Source organism: Narcine bancroftii, chromosome 6, assembly GCF_036971445.1.
Source record: "Narcine bancroftii isolate sNarBan1 chromosome 6, sNarBan1.hap1, whole genome shotgun sequence".
NCBI classification, from domain to species: domain Eukaryota; kingdom Metazoa; phylum Chordata; class Chondrichthyes; order Torpediniformes; family Narcinidae; genus Narcine; species Narcine bancroftii.
In genome coordinates, this window is record NC_091474.1 from 63,428,864 (window position 1) to 63,446,297 (window position 17,434).

Here is a 17,434-nt window from a genome sequence, read left to right on the forward strand (position 1 = left end):
TGTCCATCAGTTTTACCTTCTATTTCTCTTTGTCCATCAGTTTTACCTTCTATTTCTCTTTGTCCATCAGTTTTACCTTCTATTTCTCTTTGTCCATCAGTTTTACCTTCTATTTCTCTTTGTCCATCAGTTTTACCTTCTATTTCTCTTTGTCCATCAGTTTTACCTTCTATTTCTCTTTGTCCATCAGTTTTACCTTCTATTTCTCTTTGTCCATCAGTTTTACCTTCTATTTCTCTTTGTCCATCAGTTTTACCTTCTATTTCTCTTTGTCCATCAGTTTTACCTTCTATTTCTCTTTGTCCATCAGTTTTACCTTCTATTTCTCTTTGTCCATCAGTTTTACCTTCTATTTCTCTTTGTCCATCAGTTTTACCTTCTATTTCTCTGTGAAGATCTTGGTCCTCTTCTTCTGTGTTTGTGTCTTCTCTTCTTTGTGTCTGTGTCTCTTCTGATTTTCCTGATAAGTTGCTTGTATCCCTTTGTCGGGCCTCTTCTTGCTGGGCCTCTTGTTGCTAGTCTTCCCCTCCTGGGCTGCTCATCTGTTGTGCTTCCTGACATTGGTCTTCTTGTCGGTCATCCCTTCGTCTATCTCCCATGTCTGTTTCATTGCTCCCTCTTCTGCTGTCTTCCTTGTTCTCCAGCTGAGACCCCTGATGTTGGGCATCCCTCAGCTGTTCGCTCTGTGACAACCCACTCCTCTGCTGAGCCCCCCTCCCACCGGTGTCCTCTTTCTCCTTTGATTGTGCACTTTAGTTTGGCTCCAAGAGCCATTTTTGTAATGCACCAGCTGGTGGGGTACTCCTCGCCACCACAGTGTCCTGTTCCTTTGTGCAGGTAAGGCCATCTTTCTTCTCCGGCAACTTTTCTACTTTTTATCCAGTTGTTTTTACTTTCTCCTTCTTGGAAGCCATCTTCTTTCTCTTCTCTGTATCTTTATCTTCTATTTCTTATATTTTATTTTTGTTATGCTTTGCTTTTTCCTAACTTTTTTCCTATTTTCCTGGAAAGGGCTGGTTTTCCCGACCGGCCACTACTCCATCACGTGACTCCCTCAGTTCTTACCTTTCTTCAGGCCAGTTTTGGACATGCTATATCCAAAATGTTTGGCCTGGAAGTCAGCCTGAAGAAAACTGAGATCCTCCATCAGCCAGCTCCCCACCATGACTACCAGCCCCCCCACATCTCCATCAGGCACACAAAACTCAAAACGGTCAACCAGTATACCCATCTCGGCTGCACCATTTCATTGGATGCAAGGATTGACAACAAGATAGACAACAGACTCGCCAAGGCAAATAGCGCCTTTGGAAGACTACACAAAAGAGTCTGGAAAAACAACCAACTGAAAAACCTCACAAAGATTAGCGTATACAGAGCCGTTGTCATACCCACACTCCTGTTCGGCTCCGAATCATGGGTCCTCTACCGGCATCACCTACAGCTCCTAGAACGCTTCCACCAGTGTTGTCTCCACTCCATCCTCAACATTCATTGGAGCGACTTCATCCCTAACATCGAAGTACTCGAGATGGCAGAGGTCGACAGCATCGAATCCACGCTGCTGAAGATCCAACTGCACTGGGTAGGTCACGTCTCCAGAATGGAGGACCATTGCCTTCCCAAGATCATGTTATATGGCAAGCTCTCCACTGGCCACCGTGACAGAGGTGCACCAAAGAAAAGGTACAAGGACTGCCTAAAGAAATCTCTTGGTGCCTGCCACATTGACCACCGCCAGTGGGCTGATATCGCCTCAAACCATGCATCTTGGCGCCTCACAGTTCGGCGGGCAGCAACCTCCTTTGAAGAAGACTGCAGAGTTCACCTCACTGACAAAAGACAAAGGAGGAAAAACACAACACCCAACCCCAACCAACCAATTTTCCCCTGCAACCGTGTCTGCCTGTCCCGCATCGGACTTGTCAGCCACAAACGAGCCTGCAGCTGACGTGGACATTTACCCCTCCATAAATCTTGGTCTGCGAAGCTAAGCCAAAGAAATGTCAGGGTAATGATGCCTTGAACCAACCAGCTGGGGATAACACATCTGATGTGCAAGTGAAGTCTAAAACACGAACAATCCCCTTTGATCCTTTATTCCTTCACCACCTCCTTGCAAGCATCTTGAAGTTCCCGCAGTCCTGTCTCTCAAAAGCCAGAACAACAAAAAAAATTAAAAAAAAGAAAAAGAGGGTCACAAGGTAGGAAGGGTTTCATATTTTTTCTTGCTTTGTGAGAATATATAGGTTGGCACAACATCATGGGCCAAAGGGCCTGTACTGTGCTGTAATGTTCTCTATTCTTTCGAGAACAGTGTTCTTCACTGCACATCAGATCCCCATCACAGCCTTTTGACAAAGGATAAAACAGCAGATCCAAAGAGTTCACTTTACAGCCAACCCCATCCTACAAACTTCTCAACACCTCTCTTTAGAAATCACTGTTGGGTTTGTCAGCTTCAAGATTTTTGGTAATCAGTTCTGGTAACCTGCTAGCCTCAGGCCAAAGGTTCCATTTTACTTTCTTTCTTGATCTAATTACAATGCATTAGAAGTGTTTCACACCCTCACCACACTAAACAACCTTCCCGGCTGCCAATTTTCCTCATACTCAAAACAGACAGATAGATTGCTAACTGTGAGTGCACTGGAAATGTCATTCAATGTCCATGCACCATTTTCAAATGTCCTGGAAACAAGATGCAATTGCTGGATCTTCATTTTCTAACTTATGCTTCTCTTCTTTAAATTTTTTTTAAACCTTTATTTAGCATTAATAATTTATAGAACAGCATTGATTTCTGCTTCTATTAGGCAATCAAACCATGTCAGTACAGCTCCCTATACATGGAGCAAGGTAACATTAACACAGGATTAAATTGAGAGGAGTCACGTGATGGAGTAGTGGCCGGACGGTGAACTCCAGCCCTCTCCAGAAAAGTCGGGAAAAACAAAGGAAAACACAAAGGCACAGAAATAAAAGTTACAGAAAAGTGAGTATAAAGGTGGAAAGAAGATGGCGACAAAAAAAAATCGAAAGCAACGGTAAGAAGAGAGGAAGAGAAGACAAAAGAGGAAAAAGGTGAAGTCCTTACCTGTCCGAAGAGGCCCGCTGCGGAGAGAGAAACCCGCTCCCTCAGGTCGGTAAATAATGGACTACAAAAATGGCTCGCAGAGCCGAGTAAAAGTGCGCAACCGCGCATGAAAAAAAACACACCGACGGGAGGGGGGACCAGCTGGGGAGTCGATCTCCACAGCCGGCAACGACAGCTGCAGAACACCTGCAGCAAGAAGAGACCACAGAAGACAATGGAAACAAGAAAGAAGAGGAGGAAAGGGCATCAAAGAAACAACAGATGGCCAACCCAGAGGAAGAAGAAGAGGAAGAATACAGTGAAATAGATAAAGGGAAAGGCAAGGTAAAGGATATACTTGCTCTTGTGAGAGGATACATGGAGTCATTTAAAGAATGGCAAACAAAGGAATTCAATGATTTAAGAAGAATAAACAACACAGAAAAGAAAATAAATAAAATGGATATGACCTTAACAGAAATGGGGAAAAAAATGGACAAGATGGAAGAACGGGCAATAGCAGCAGAAATGGAGGTAGAAGACTTAAAAAAGAAATTGGAGGAATCTAATAAAAAAACTAAAGAGACACAAGAATTACTAGCCCAAAAAATAGATATAATGGAAAATTATAACAGAAGAAATAACATAAAGATAGTGGGCCTTAAGGAAGATGAAGAAGGCAAGAATATGAGGGAGTTTATAAAAGAATGGATCCCTAAGGCCCTAGGATGTCCAGAACTACAGCAAGAAATGGAAATAGAAAGGGCACATAGAGCATTGGCCCCTAAACCACAACCACAACAAAAACCAAGATCTATTGTAGTAAAATTCCTAAGATATACTACAAGAGAAAAGGTACTGGAGAAGACAATGGAAAAAGTAAGAGAGGGCAACAAACCACTGGAGTATAAAGGGCAAAAAATCTTCATTTATCCAGATATAAGCTTTGAACTCCTAAAGAAGAGAAAAGAGTTCAATACAGCAAAAGCGATTTTATGGAAGAAAGGATATAAATTTACACTGAAGCATCCTGCGGTATTGAAAATATTTATTCCAGGACAACAATACAGACTGTTCTCGGATCCAGAAGAAGCACAAAAATTTGCAGAACAATTACAAAAATAGACTGAGGGATGAAGACGGGTAATGAGAGTAAAAATGATCACGATTGATATGTATGTGGGTAAAGACAAAAATAGACTGAGGGATGAAGACGGGTAATGAGGGTAAAAATTACCACGATTGATATGTATGCGGGTAAAGAGGTATAAGAGTGAATAGAGACAATGGGCATACGTGAAAGTATCTGTAATTAGAGGAAAACATAGATAGTATAGACAAGAATTAATAAGGGAAGGTAATGGAATAGAGAGAATAAGGAGGGAATTAAAAGAGTGACCTTTGTGACATATGAAAAGTGAAATCTTTTCTGGGGGGGCTGGGTGGGGGAAAAGAGCGGTCACTGCAAAATCAGTTGACGCTTGCGAGTGGATTCACAAATCCAAATGGAGAGGGAAGATGTGGTTGTCCGACAAGGGATAAAAGACAACTCAGGAGGGGAAGGGGAGATTGGGGATAAAGAAGATAGAAATAGGAGAATAAGGAAAATGTTGGATGTTGTAGGAATGTTCTCTGGTAAAGAGTTGAAAATAAGAAAACAGAAATGGAAAAGGAGGAAAGGTAATGATGGAAAAACAGAAAGAGAAGATAAACAAAATATAAAATGGCTACGCTGAACTATATGACTTTAAATATTAATGGAATACATAACCAAATTAAAAGGAAGAAACTACTAAATTTACTGAAAAAGGAAAAAATAGATTTAGCATTTGTCCAAGAAACACACTTAACTGAATTGGAGCACAAGAAATTAAAGAGAGATTGGGTAGGACATGTAACAGCAGCATCGTATAATTCAAAAGCAAGAGGAGTGGCTATATTAATTAGCAAAAATGTGCCATTTAAAATAGAAGAGGAAATAATAGATCCAGCAGGGAGATATGTTATGATAAAATGTCAGATATATTCGGAGCTTTGGAATCTACTTAATACATATTCACCTAACGAAGAAGATCAAAAGTTTATGCAAGATATCTTTTTGAAGGTAGCTAATACGCAAGGGAACATACTAATAGGAGGGGATTTCAATCTGAATTTGGATCCAAATATGGATAAAACAGGGAAAAAAATTAACAGGAAGAACAAAGTAACCAAATTTATAATTAAATCAATGCAAGAAATGAAACTTGTGGACATATGGAGGAAACAAAACCCAAAAGAAAAGGAATACTCATACTACTCGACTAGACATAAAACATACTCAAGAATAGACCTATTTTTGTTATCAGCTAGTATGCAGGATAGAGTAAGAAAAACAGAATATAAAGCGAGAATGCTATCGGACCATTCACCCTTAATACTGACAGTAAAGCTAGAGGACATCCCTCCAAGAATGTATAGATGGAGATTAAACCCCATGCTACTTAAAAGACAGGATTTTAGAGAATTTATTGAAAAACAATTAAAAATGTACTTTGAAGTAAATACGGAATCAGTGGAAGATAAGTTTATACTATGGGACGCAATGAAAGCATTCATTAGAGGACAAATAATAAGTTATGCAACCAAGATGAAGAAGGACTATAATCAGGAAACAGAGCAGTTGGAAAGGGAAATAATAAACATAGAAAAAAAATTAGCAATAAAGGAAGATACAACCAAAAGAAGAGAATTGGCGGATAAAAAAATAAAATATGAAACATTACAAACATATAAGGTGGAGAAGAATATAATGAAGACAAAACAGAAATATTATGAACTAGGTGAAAAAACACACAAAATCTTAGCATGGCAGCTTAAGACAGAGCAAACTAAGAAAATGGTATTGGCAACAAGGAAAAAAGACAAACAAATTACATATAATCCAAAAGAAATTAAGGAAAACTTCAGAGAATTCTATGAACAATTATACCGAACTGAAAATGAAGGGAAAGAAGGGAAAATAGATGAATTTTTGACTAAAATTGAACTACCAAAACTACAAATAGAGGAACAAAATAAATTAACAGAACCATTTGGAACAGTAGAAATACAAGAGATAATAAAAAAATTACCAAATAATAAGACACCAGGAGAGGATGGACTCCCAATAGAATTCTACAAAACATTTAAAGATCTAATAATACCGCCCCTCCTGGATGTAATCAACCAGATTGATGAGACACAAAACTTACCAGATTCATGTAAAACAGCAATAATTACAGTGATACTAAAACAAGGGAAAGATCCACTCTCACCAGCGTCATATAGACCAATATCTCTGCTAAACACAGATTATAAGATAATAGCTAAACTACTAGCAAACAGATTAGCAGAACAGGTACCGAAAATGGTAAATTTAGACCAAACTGGATTTATCAAAAAAAGACGCACAACAGACAATATTTGTAAATTTATTAACTTAATTCATGCAGTAGAAGGAAATAAAGCACCGACAGTAGCAGTTGCTTTAGACGCAGAGAAGGCCTTCGACAGAGTAGAATGGAATTACTTGTTCAAAGTATAGCAAAAATTCAGTTTACCGGAGAAGTATATTAATTGGATTAAAGCATTATATAAGGGACCGTTAGCGAAAGTGACAGTAAATGGACATGTATCAAAGCAATTTAACTTAAGCAGGTCAACGCGGCAGGGATGCCCACTATCACCATTATTGTTTGCGCTAGCTATAGAACCACTAGCAGAATAGATAAGAATAGATAATAATATAAAAGGAATAAAAATAAAAGACAGGGAATATAAAATCAGTCTATTTGCGGATGATGTGATAGTGTACTTAACAGAACCAGAACTATCAATAAAAGAACTATATAAGAAATTGAAGGAATATGGAGAAGTGTCGGGATACAAGATAAACGTAAATAAAAGTGAAGCAATGCCTATGAATAATGCGGATTTCTCAAAATTTAAGAAGGAATCCCCATTCAGATGGCAAATGCAGGCAATAAGATACCTAGGTGTACAAATAAATAAAAATCTAGGCCAATTATATAAACTCAATTACAATCCACTAATGAAAAAATTACAGGACGATTTAGAGCATTGGAAAGAGCTACCACTAACACTGATAGGAAGGATAAACTGTATTAAAATGAACATTTTTCCAAGGATACTATACTTATTTCAGGCATTGCCAATACAACTGACAGAAAAATTCTTCAAAGAGTTAAAGAAAATAATAAGGAGATTTTTATGGAGGGGGGGAAACCGAGGATAGCACTAGATAAATTAACAGAATGGTATAAACAAGGAGGCTTACAATTGCCAAACTTCAAAAATTATTATAGAGCCGCACAATTAAGGTACCTATCAGATTTTTATCAAACAAGGGAAAAACCAGACTGGACGAGATTAGAATTAGATAAAATAGGGGAAAAGATACCTGAACACATATTATATAAATGGGACGAAAAATTGGTACAACATAGAACTTCTCCAGTATTACACCATCTCCTCAATATATGGAAGAAGATTCATGTAGAAAGAAATAAAACAAATTATCAAATACCAAAACTAATATTGACGCAAAATAAGCTACTCCCTTTTACAATAGACAACCTTTCCTTTAGAAAATGGGAAAAAAAAGGGATTAAAAGAATAGAAAATTGTTTTTCAGGAAGTAGATTCTTATCCTTTGAACAAATGAGAGATAAGTACAATATAACTGGAGATACAGTGCTGGCATATTACCAACTGAGATCCTACTTGAAAGATAAATTAGGAAGCAAGTTGAGTTTACCAGAGGGAAGTAACCTTGAATATGTGATTACAGATACAATGTTAATCAAAAGATTTATAACAAATATGTATATTAAACTGCAAGAAAAGGAGAATGAGGAAACAAATGGTAAAACTAAACAAAAATGGGAACAAGATTTAAATATAAAGATAAAAAAGGAAACATGGGAGAAATTATGTTCTGGAACGATGAGAAATACAATAAATACGAGACTGCGTATGATACAATATAATTGGTTACACAGACTATACATTACACCGCAAAAGTTAAATAAATGGGACCCAACAGTATCTGATAGATGTTTTCCATGTAAAAAAGAAAGGGGAACAACAATTCATGCAATCTGGACATGTGAGAGAGTAGAAAAATTTTGGGATGATCTCAATCAGATATTAAATAAAATAACAGAAAACAATATACCAAAGAATCCAGAGATCTTTCTCCTAAGTAACATAAAAAATAAAGAATTTGGAATTGACTTGGAAGATGCACAAAAAAGATTTGTTAAGATAGCCCTAGCCGTAGCAAAAAAATGTATTATGTCAACCTGGAAATTGGAAGATAATTTGAAAATACAACAATGGTATATAGAAATGAATAAATGTATTCCATTAGAAAAAATAACATAGTTTAAGAAATAATATTGAAATATTCGAACAAGTATGGGAGCCTTACATTAAATACAATAGCGAAAACCTACCGGGAATAAACATTACCTAAGTTGATGGAAGGAGAAGAAAAGAATGGACTCAGTAGAATTTCTGGTGTATTTTTGTTGAATGACAACATTGTCTGACTGAATTAATGCAACCTAGATTGTATACCTAAAATGGATGGGGGGGGGGGGGGGTGGGGGGGTGGCTTGGGAGGAGGGGGGGGAGAAAAAGTCACTGTATATGTGTGAAAAAGAAAAAGTGTATATCATGGCTAACGTGATTTATGGTGTGAAAAATAAAAAATTTAAAAAAATTAAAAAAAACACAGGATTAAATTGTGACCTCAGGTACACTCCAGAGGTTTGGACTGAGGACAATTGTTTGGACTTTGTACACAGGTGATAGATAGTCTGTCATCCATTTCTTGCACACTGACAAACTAAAGGAGGTCTATGTTTGGGTACTTGGAACAATGGCTCTCCTAAAACTGGCTCAGGATTACTGAAAATGAATGTGAAGAAACAAGCTTTTTGAAAATGTAAAACAGAAAAGCTTGTTACAGCATGGCTGATTACAGGGAAGGCAACAACGTTCTTACTGATGATTGTAATGGATGCCTATGGTACTGCAACTTGCGAGTAGCAATCGACTGATACGAGAGGCTGCCTGGGTTAAAGATAAGCAGCATGCTTGGTGGCAATTGTTTTATTAAGGATTAGCAGGAAGATTCGGGCTGGGGATCAGTTGCAGCTTACAATTTCTAAACATGCAAAATTAATGGACAGGAAAATAAAAATGTTGCTCTAACTTAAAGCACCATGCTCCCAGTTCCACAAAGTATGAAATCTAGCACTTGCCTATGTTTGAAAGAGACATGAGGGAACACCACCCCAAAGAGGGCAACTGAGGCATCGATGACTGACACACCAAGGGGAAGAGGGCCAGGCACAGCATCGCCCAGAGGGATGCGCAGGTAGATTGAGGATGGGTCATGCTCCAAGGCTCCACTTCCAGATGCACTGTTTGGCTGGAGCTGCAAAAAGAAAAGAAATGGTTACTTTCCATCATCTAAAAGAAATGGTTACTTTCCATCATCTAAAAGAAATGGTTACTTTCCATCATCTAAAAGAAATGGTTACTTTCCATCATCTAAAAGAAATGGTTACTTTCCATCATCTAAAAGAAATGGTTACTTTCCATCATCTAAAAGAAATGGTTACTTTCCATCATCTAAGACAGCTGTTTCGAATTTGAAAAGCTCCATTTTGAAAGTTCATCTCCTCAAGCACTAAATTTCCTCCTGATCTGCTTTTTCCAGTACTGCTTCACTTCAGATTTCTAACATGTGCATTATTGCACTTCTGAAGCAGAATCATTGATGCCATTTAAAGGACTGTTAATGGCGAGGATACAGAGAGAGAACACTCCAGTTTTTCCCAAGCATGTCATGGGATTTTTTTTAACCTCCAAACAAGAGAGCCGATGGGATCTCCATATTTGTCTCATTCAAGAGAAAAAAAGCCTAACAAAGCAGTAAACCATTAGTGTCAGCATTCTGGATGCACCAAAAACAGGAGGTCAAACAAGTCCTGGTGCGCGCCCAACATCCTCCTTGGTGTTTCAACAAGTTTTTTTCTTGATCTTCAGATATCAAAGATTGCAAACTTCAAGGGCACTTGAACTCTGATCCCCTCAATATCTTTAACACTCTTCGCTTCCTTTCCCCAGTTTGCACTCTCCCTCCTGAATTCTGCCTCCCTGATCCTGACTACCTTGTACTTCACTGAGCCCTCAGCTTCAGCCCCTGATGTCCCCTTCTCAATAAACTCCGAGTCCAGCCCAATATTGAGATTTGTGGGCCATTTTCACCTCTGTGCCCATTCCTTTGGCCAGAGTATTCACCCCACACTGTTAGCGCATTCTTCTGAATGCACGATCTACCTGGACTCTTCCTTTCCTCATCTATTCACTGTCAGTGTTTTAATTTTTCCCCATCGTCCTCACTCAATCCTTTCTCGTGAAATTACAGCACTCTGCTCAATAACGACTAATCCCAACATTGTCATCAAATATGGTGACGTGGGTGGTGCTGTAAAATAACCCTTACCTCAGAGAATGAGCATCACCCTTCTTGCACTGACCTTATCTCCCCCTAAATAATGATACCACCAATGAACTACTCCAGGATGACCAAAAGATACGCTTACACTATCGCAACTGTGAATATTTATCATCTCTCTTTCTGTCTTGGCATATTGTGGCAATTTAACTTGTACTATTGCAGTTAGTGTATCTTGCATACTTGTGTGGCTATAGCAGGCAAGAATTTCAGTGCATCTGTCCATTATACTTGTGCACGTGACAATAAACTCTCATCATTTCATTCCATGCAACTGTGACTATACTTTAAAATATCCTTCCCTGCCTCATTTTAGATGCCCCGAAGCAGCAAAGGATGCTTCAAAAATATTAGCATCCCATAAGCAGTTTTATCTGCCCAAATGCCCACAATTGTAATTGTTAATTTAATAGTGTTCCAGCAAGCTCAAGTTTATTGCCATCTGACTGTACAAGTACAACCGAATGAAACGCTTTCTCCGGTCCTCAGTGCAACACATGCAGACACACAACACATCTATATAAATAAATATTGTACATATGAGATTCACAGTTGGTTGGTGAGAGCAGTTCCTTTGGTCGTTCAGCATTTTCACTGCCTGTGGGAAGAAGCTGTTCCTCAGCCTGGTGGTATCTCTTCCCCGACGGGAGCAGCTGAAAGATGCAGTGTGCAGGGTGGAAGAGGCCCTCAATGATTTGGGTGCAATCTACCAGCAATCCTGGTAGATCACCTCAATTCGGGGGTGGCGAGACTCCAGCAATTCTCTCTGCCACTCTTATGGCACTGTGGATTGACCTCTGATCTATTTACCTGCAGCAACCCTACCACACTGTGTTGCAGCCGGCCTGGACGTCTTTTGACAGAGCTCCTATAGAAGCTTCGTCAGCAAAAGCAAACATGAAAGAGCTTGTTTTGGGTAACAGTTATTTCACAGCTCACCTGATCCTCGATGGATTTGTGGTCAGTCTCTTGAAGCCAGGAGCCGAGGAGTACACTATCATCGTAGTGACAGAGTGATCGCAGAAGTGAAGTGGTAGTGTTGGCAGAATTGTCTGTCAATGTAAATTCTGCAACCAGCTCTCTCAGCAAAGCATTGTAGCTTCCTAAAGAGGAATAATACAGTGAAGTGGTAAAGACATAGAACACCACGGCAAAGTACAGTGCCTTTGGCCCTCAATGTTGTGCTGACCCATATATTCCTTTTTTTTTTAAAGGACCAAATCCTCCCTACCCTGTAACCCTCCATTTTTCTTCCATCCACGTGCCTGTCTAAGAGCCTCTTAATTGCCTCTATTGTTCCAGCCTGCACCACCATTCCTGGCAAGAAATTCCAGGCACCCACAACTCTGTAAAAAAAAACTTACCCCTGATGTCTCCCCTAAACTTCGCTCCCTTCACTTTGTACAGATGTCCATTGGTGTTTGCTATTCCTATAATCTTGTAGACCTCTATTAATCTTGGACTTTCTACAGATACTGACTTTTATTCAATTAAACTATAGATAAAACTTACAACGATTCTATGCAGTTAGTTATATCTATTTATGTTATTGTGCATGAAGCCATGTCAAAGTCACCTTATTCAGCAGGATTTAAATACTTGGTGTCTGCTGCTCTTGTACTAAATTTAAGATTCTAAACCACTGAAAAGACCTGGTACTGCAGTAAGAGCAGCTATGCAAATATAGAGAGCTAGTTTTCAGAAAATAAATCCAGCACCAAACCCGACAAGAGAACCATTAACTTGTGGAACATTGATTTTAACACAAACTCGTGACTTTGCTTGGGCATGATCTTAAAGTGTTGTGATCGATGTAAATTTGATTGTGCCTTTCAAACGCAAATCAGATAAATATCTGAAGGTTTAAAATATAAATCTGCAGGAGTTTGGAAAAACAATGGGGCAATTGGACCAAACTGGTCACTTTACATGGAACTAACAGGTTTAATGTGTCAAACGGCCTTTGGTGTTGTAAAGGCTCTGTGGTCAATCAAATTCAGTGGAGCCCACCATTCTGGTCTTGTGGTATGAAAGAGATAAAAGAAGCAAATGCAAATAGGTTCAAAGATGGTATCAGAACTGCCAAAAGGATTGAAAAACCTGGGATATCTGGGGTGGGGTGCTAATAGGTGGCCTAAAAATAGAGAGAGAAGGCAGACCTCACCCAGGTATTAATAAAGTTTCTGTTTTGGGGAGGGGGTTCATTAAAAACCAAATGCCCTAGATGAACGAGTCACCAAAATCTCATTAGGAAAGAAAATGTTGAAAACACTGAGCAGGTCAGGCAGCATCTGCGAAGAGAAACCAGAGCCAACCTATCAGGTACAAGGCCAACTGTCAGACCTGGGAAAGAGATTTTTAAAAAAAATCATTTTAAATTGCAGAGAAGATGGTAGAAGGGATGGATTTGGATTAAAATGGGTTAATGCATCAGTGAGAAACAGATGACGATCCTTTGTCTATGCAACATGCTGCTAATAGCAAGGATGTGGGACGTGCCTGGCATGTCAAAGTGTACTAATAGAGAGAAAAACGGGGGAAAAGGTTACTGATAGTCAACTGGAAGAAATGGAGAGTTCTAATACAGAGTTAGCTAAAATTGAAGAATTTGATAGAAGGCTGCACTATGCCCAGCTGTGTAACAGTGTGGAAGGCCATAGATATTGGGAGTGAGATGGAGAATTAACATGCAGGTGCAACTCCCAACTCCTACGTTCTTAGCCCCCTGCTCTACTCGATATACACCTATGACTGCATAGCCCAGTACAACACCACAACCATCTACAAATTCACTGATAAATTCATGGTCCTGGGTTGTATAAGAAGGGGTGGTGAGGAAAGAGATTGAAAACTTGGCTGAATGGTGCACCAACAACAACCACCTCGCAGCCAGTATCACTAAAACCAAGGAGCCGATTGATGACTTCAGGAAGGGAATAGGAGAAGTGTACAATCCAGTGATCATTGGGGGAAATCAGAGGTGGAGAGGGTGAGCAAATTTATGTTCTTGGGAGTCACCATTTTGGAGGACCTTTCCTGGGCCTAACACACCAATGGCATCAAGAAGAAACCTGGCAAACCCTGGCAAATTTCTAGATATGTGGTGGAAAGTGTGCTAACTGGCTGCATCACAGTCTGGTATGGGGTCACCAATACCTGAGTGAAAAAGGTAGAGGATACAGCCCAAGACATCACAGGCAAAACCCTCCCCCCAACATGAGCACATCGACAAGGAGCACTGCCATCAGAGAGGAGCAGCAGTTATGAAGCATCCACACAACCCAGCGCATACACTGTTCTCGCTGCTACCATCAGGAAAGTTGTACAGTTGCCACAAGACTCGCACCACCAGGTTCAGGAACAGCTGCTACCCCTCCACCATCAGACTCCTCAACAACAAACTCAATCAGGGACTCATTCAAGGACTCTCAACTTTGGAATTTGATTCCCCCCCCCCTGTATTGCACAGTTTACTTTTTTTTAAAAAAATTTGTGTGTTTTTTTGCACAACCAAAAAGTGGTAATTCAGCCTCGCCCACAGACAAAATGATCTGAGGGTTGTATGCGATGTTATGTACAATATGTACTCTGATAACAAATCTGAATCATAAATGCTGTCTCCCTTCACCTCCTCTTCTCCCCATCTGAGGATCTAAACAGGTGAAACAGCAACTTACTGGCGCTTCCATTTGCATGAAGTGCATTTGGAATTCACCAACTTTGCTACATTTGTGAAACCAGATGCAGATTGGGTGTTAGATTTGCAAGGCATCTGCGTTCAGTTCAAAGAAGTGTCACTGAACTTCCAGTTGCCTGCCACCTGAACTCCTCATCTACTCCCACTCTGACCTACCACAGATGCATTCTTTCTCCTAACCATGCCTCCCATCACCTTTTTTTTTTATTTTTCACACTATGAACCATATGTACCAAAATACACACAAACATTTCCCTCTTGAATATACACAGTGTCATTTACTCCCCTTTTTTCCCCCATCCCATCCCTCCCTCCATCCCACCCACTAAATGTTCAACAGATACAATACATTAAACCCATTAAACAATGTCATCCACAATGAAAATAAACAAGAAAATTGTGTCATCTACTTTTACACACTGGGTCAGTTCATTTAGTCTTCTTCTCATTCTGTCATTTTAGGAGGTGGAGATCTGTGGTAGGCCCTCTCTGTTGTGTTCCATGTTCGGTTCCCAAATTTGTTAGAATATTGTAATGTTATTTCTTAAATGATATGTTGTTTTTCCAATGGAATATATTTATTCATTTCTATGTACCATTGCTATACTCTCAGGCTCTCTTCTGATTTCCAAGTTGACATTATACATTTTTTTTGCTACAGCTAAGGCTATCATAAACCTTTTTTGCGCTTCAACCAGTTTGAGGCCTAATTCTTTACTTCTTATATTTACTTAGAAGAAAGATCTCTGGATTTTTTGGTATGTTGCTTTTTGTGATTTTATTTAATACCTGATTTATATCTTCCCAAAACTTTTCCACTTTCTCACATGCCCAAATTGCATGTACTGTTGTTCCCGGTTCCTTCTTACAGTGAAAACATCTATCTGATAATATTCGATCCCATTTATTTAACTTCTGGGGCGTGGTGTATAGCCTGTGTAACCAATTATATTGTATCATGCGTAACCTCGCGTTTATTGTATTTCTCATAGTTCCGGAATATAGCTTTACCCATTTTTCATTTTTTATCTTTATGTTTAGATCTTGTTCCCACTTTTGTTTGGGTTTACAGCTTATTTCATCATTCTCTTTCTCTTGCAGTTTAATGTACATGTTTGTTATAAATTTTTTAATTATCATTGTGTCTGTAATCACATATTCAAAGCTGCTTTCTTCTGGTAACCTCAGCCTGCTTCCCAATTTGTCCTTCAAGTAGGTTTTCATTTGGTGCTATGCAAACATTGTACCGTGAGTTATACCATATTTGTACTTCATTTGTTCAAAAGATAATAAATTATTTCCCAAAAAACAATTTTCTATTCTTTTGATCCCTTTTCTTTCCCATTCTCTAAAGGAAAGGTTATCTATTGTGAAAGAGATTCGTTGATTTTACGTCAATAATAATTTTGGTAGTTGGTAATTTGTTTTTGCCTTTCTACGTGAATCTTCTTCCTAATGTTGAGCAGATGGTGCAGTCCTGGTGAACTCCTATGTTGCACCAGCTTTACATCCCACTTATATAGTATATGTTCTGGTACCTTCTCCCCTATTTTATATAACTCTAATCTGGTCCAATCTGGTTTTTCCCTTGTTTGATAAAAATCTGATAGATATCTTAATTGTGCTGCTCTATAATTGGTAGCTGTAAGCCCCTTGTTTGTACCATTCTGTTAATTTATCTAGCGTTATCCTCGGTTTCCCCCCCTTTCCATAAGAATTTCCTTATTATTTTCTTTAGCTCATTGAAGAATTTATCTGTTAAGTAAATTGGTAATGATTGAAATAGGTATTGTATCCTTGGGAAGACATTCATTTTAATGTAATTTACCCTTCCTATCAGTGTTGGTGGTAAATCTTTCCAATGTTCGAAGTCATCTTGTAATTTCTTCATTAATGGCTGATAATTTTATTTGTATAGATGGCCTAGATTATTATCTAGTTGAATACCTAGGTATCCGATTGCTTGTGTTTGCCATTTAAATGGTGATTCTTTCTTCAACTTTGTGAAATCTGCATTATTCATTGGCATCGCTTCACTTTTATTTGCGTTGATCTTGTGCCCCAATATTTCTCCATATTCTTTCAATTTCTTATGTAATTCATTTATTGATAATTCTGGTTCTGTTAAGTATACCATGACGTCATCTGCAAATAGACTGATTTTATATTCCATCTCTTTTATTTTTATCCCTTTTATTTTATTTTCTGTTCTTATCAGTTCTGTCAAGGGTTCTATAGTTAACACGAACAGTGAGGGAGATAGTGCACATCCCTGCCTAGTTGACCTGCTGAATTTAAATTGTTTGATGTACATCCATTTACTGTCACCTTCGCCAATGATCCCTTATATAATGCTTTAATCCAATATATTTCTCTGGTAGGTTGAACCTCTGTAGTACTTTGAATAAATAATTCCATTCTACTCTGTCAAAGGCTTTCTCTGCATCTAAAGCAACCTCCACTGTTGGCGTCCTATTTCCTTGTACTGCATGGATTAAGTTAATGAACTTACAGATATTGTCCGTTGTTCGCTTTTTCTTAATAAATCCAGTTTGATCTAGTTTTACTATTTTTGGTACACAGTTGGCCAATCTGTTTGCTAATAGTTTAGCTATCATCTTATAATCTGAGTTGAGTAGAGATATTGGTCTATACGATGCTGGTGCTTGTGGATCTTTCCCTGTCTTTGATATAACTGCAATTATTGCTGTTTTACATGAATTTGGAATGTTTTGTGTTTCTTCATTCTGGTTCATTACTTCCAGGAGAGGAGGAATTAATAACTCTTTAAATGTTTTATAGAATTCTATTGGGAGTCCGTCCTCTCCCAGTGTTTTATTGTTCGGGTGCTTTTTTAATATATCCTGTATTTCCTCTATTTCAAATGGTTTTATCAATTTGTTTTGCTCCTCTTCTTGCAATTTTGGTAGTTCAATTTTAGCTACAAACTCATCTATTTTGTCTTCTTTCCCTTCGTTCTCAGTTCGATATAATTGCTCGTAGAATTCCTTGAAGTTTTCATTGATCTCTGTTGGGTTATATGTAATTTGTTTGTCCTTTTTCCTTGATGCCAATACTGTTCTTTTAG

At 38.6% G+C, this 17,434-nt stretch overlaps 1 protein-coding gene across 4 annotated transcripts in view; it reads right to left on the reverse strand.

The window, feature by feature from the left end:
- The window catches only part of heatr5b (HEAT repeat containing 5B), a 139,509-nt gene that overhangs the window by 82,034 nt on the left and 40,041 nt on the right, over nucleotides 1-17,434 (reverse strand). For all 4 annotated transcript variants that reach the window (XM_069885126.1, XM_069885125.1, XM_069885123.1 and 1 more), the window contains 2 exons: nucleotides 11,589-11,752; nucleotides 9,388-9,563 (listed from right to left, as the gene is read on the reverse strand). In XM_069885126.1, the coding sequence (XP_069741227.1) occupies nucleotides 9,388-9,563; nucleotides 11,589-11,752 (340 nt within the window). The remainder of the gene's footprint in view (nucleotides 1-9,387; nucleotides 9,564-11,588; nucleotides 11,753-17,434) is intronic.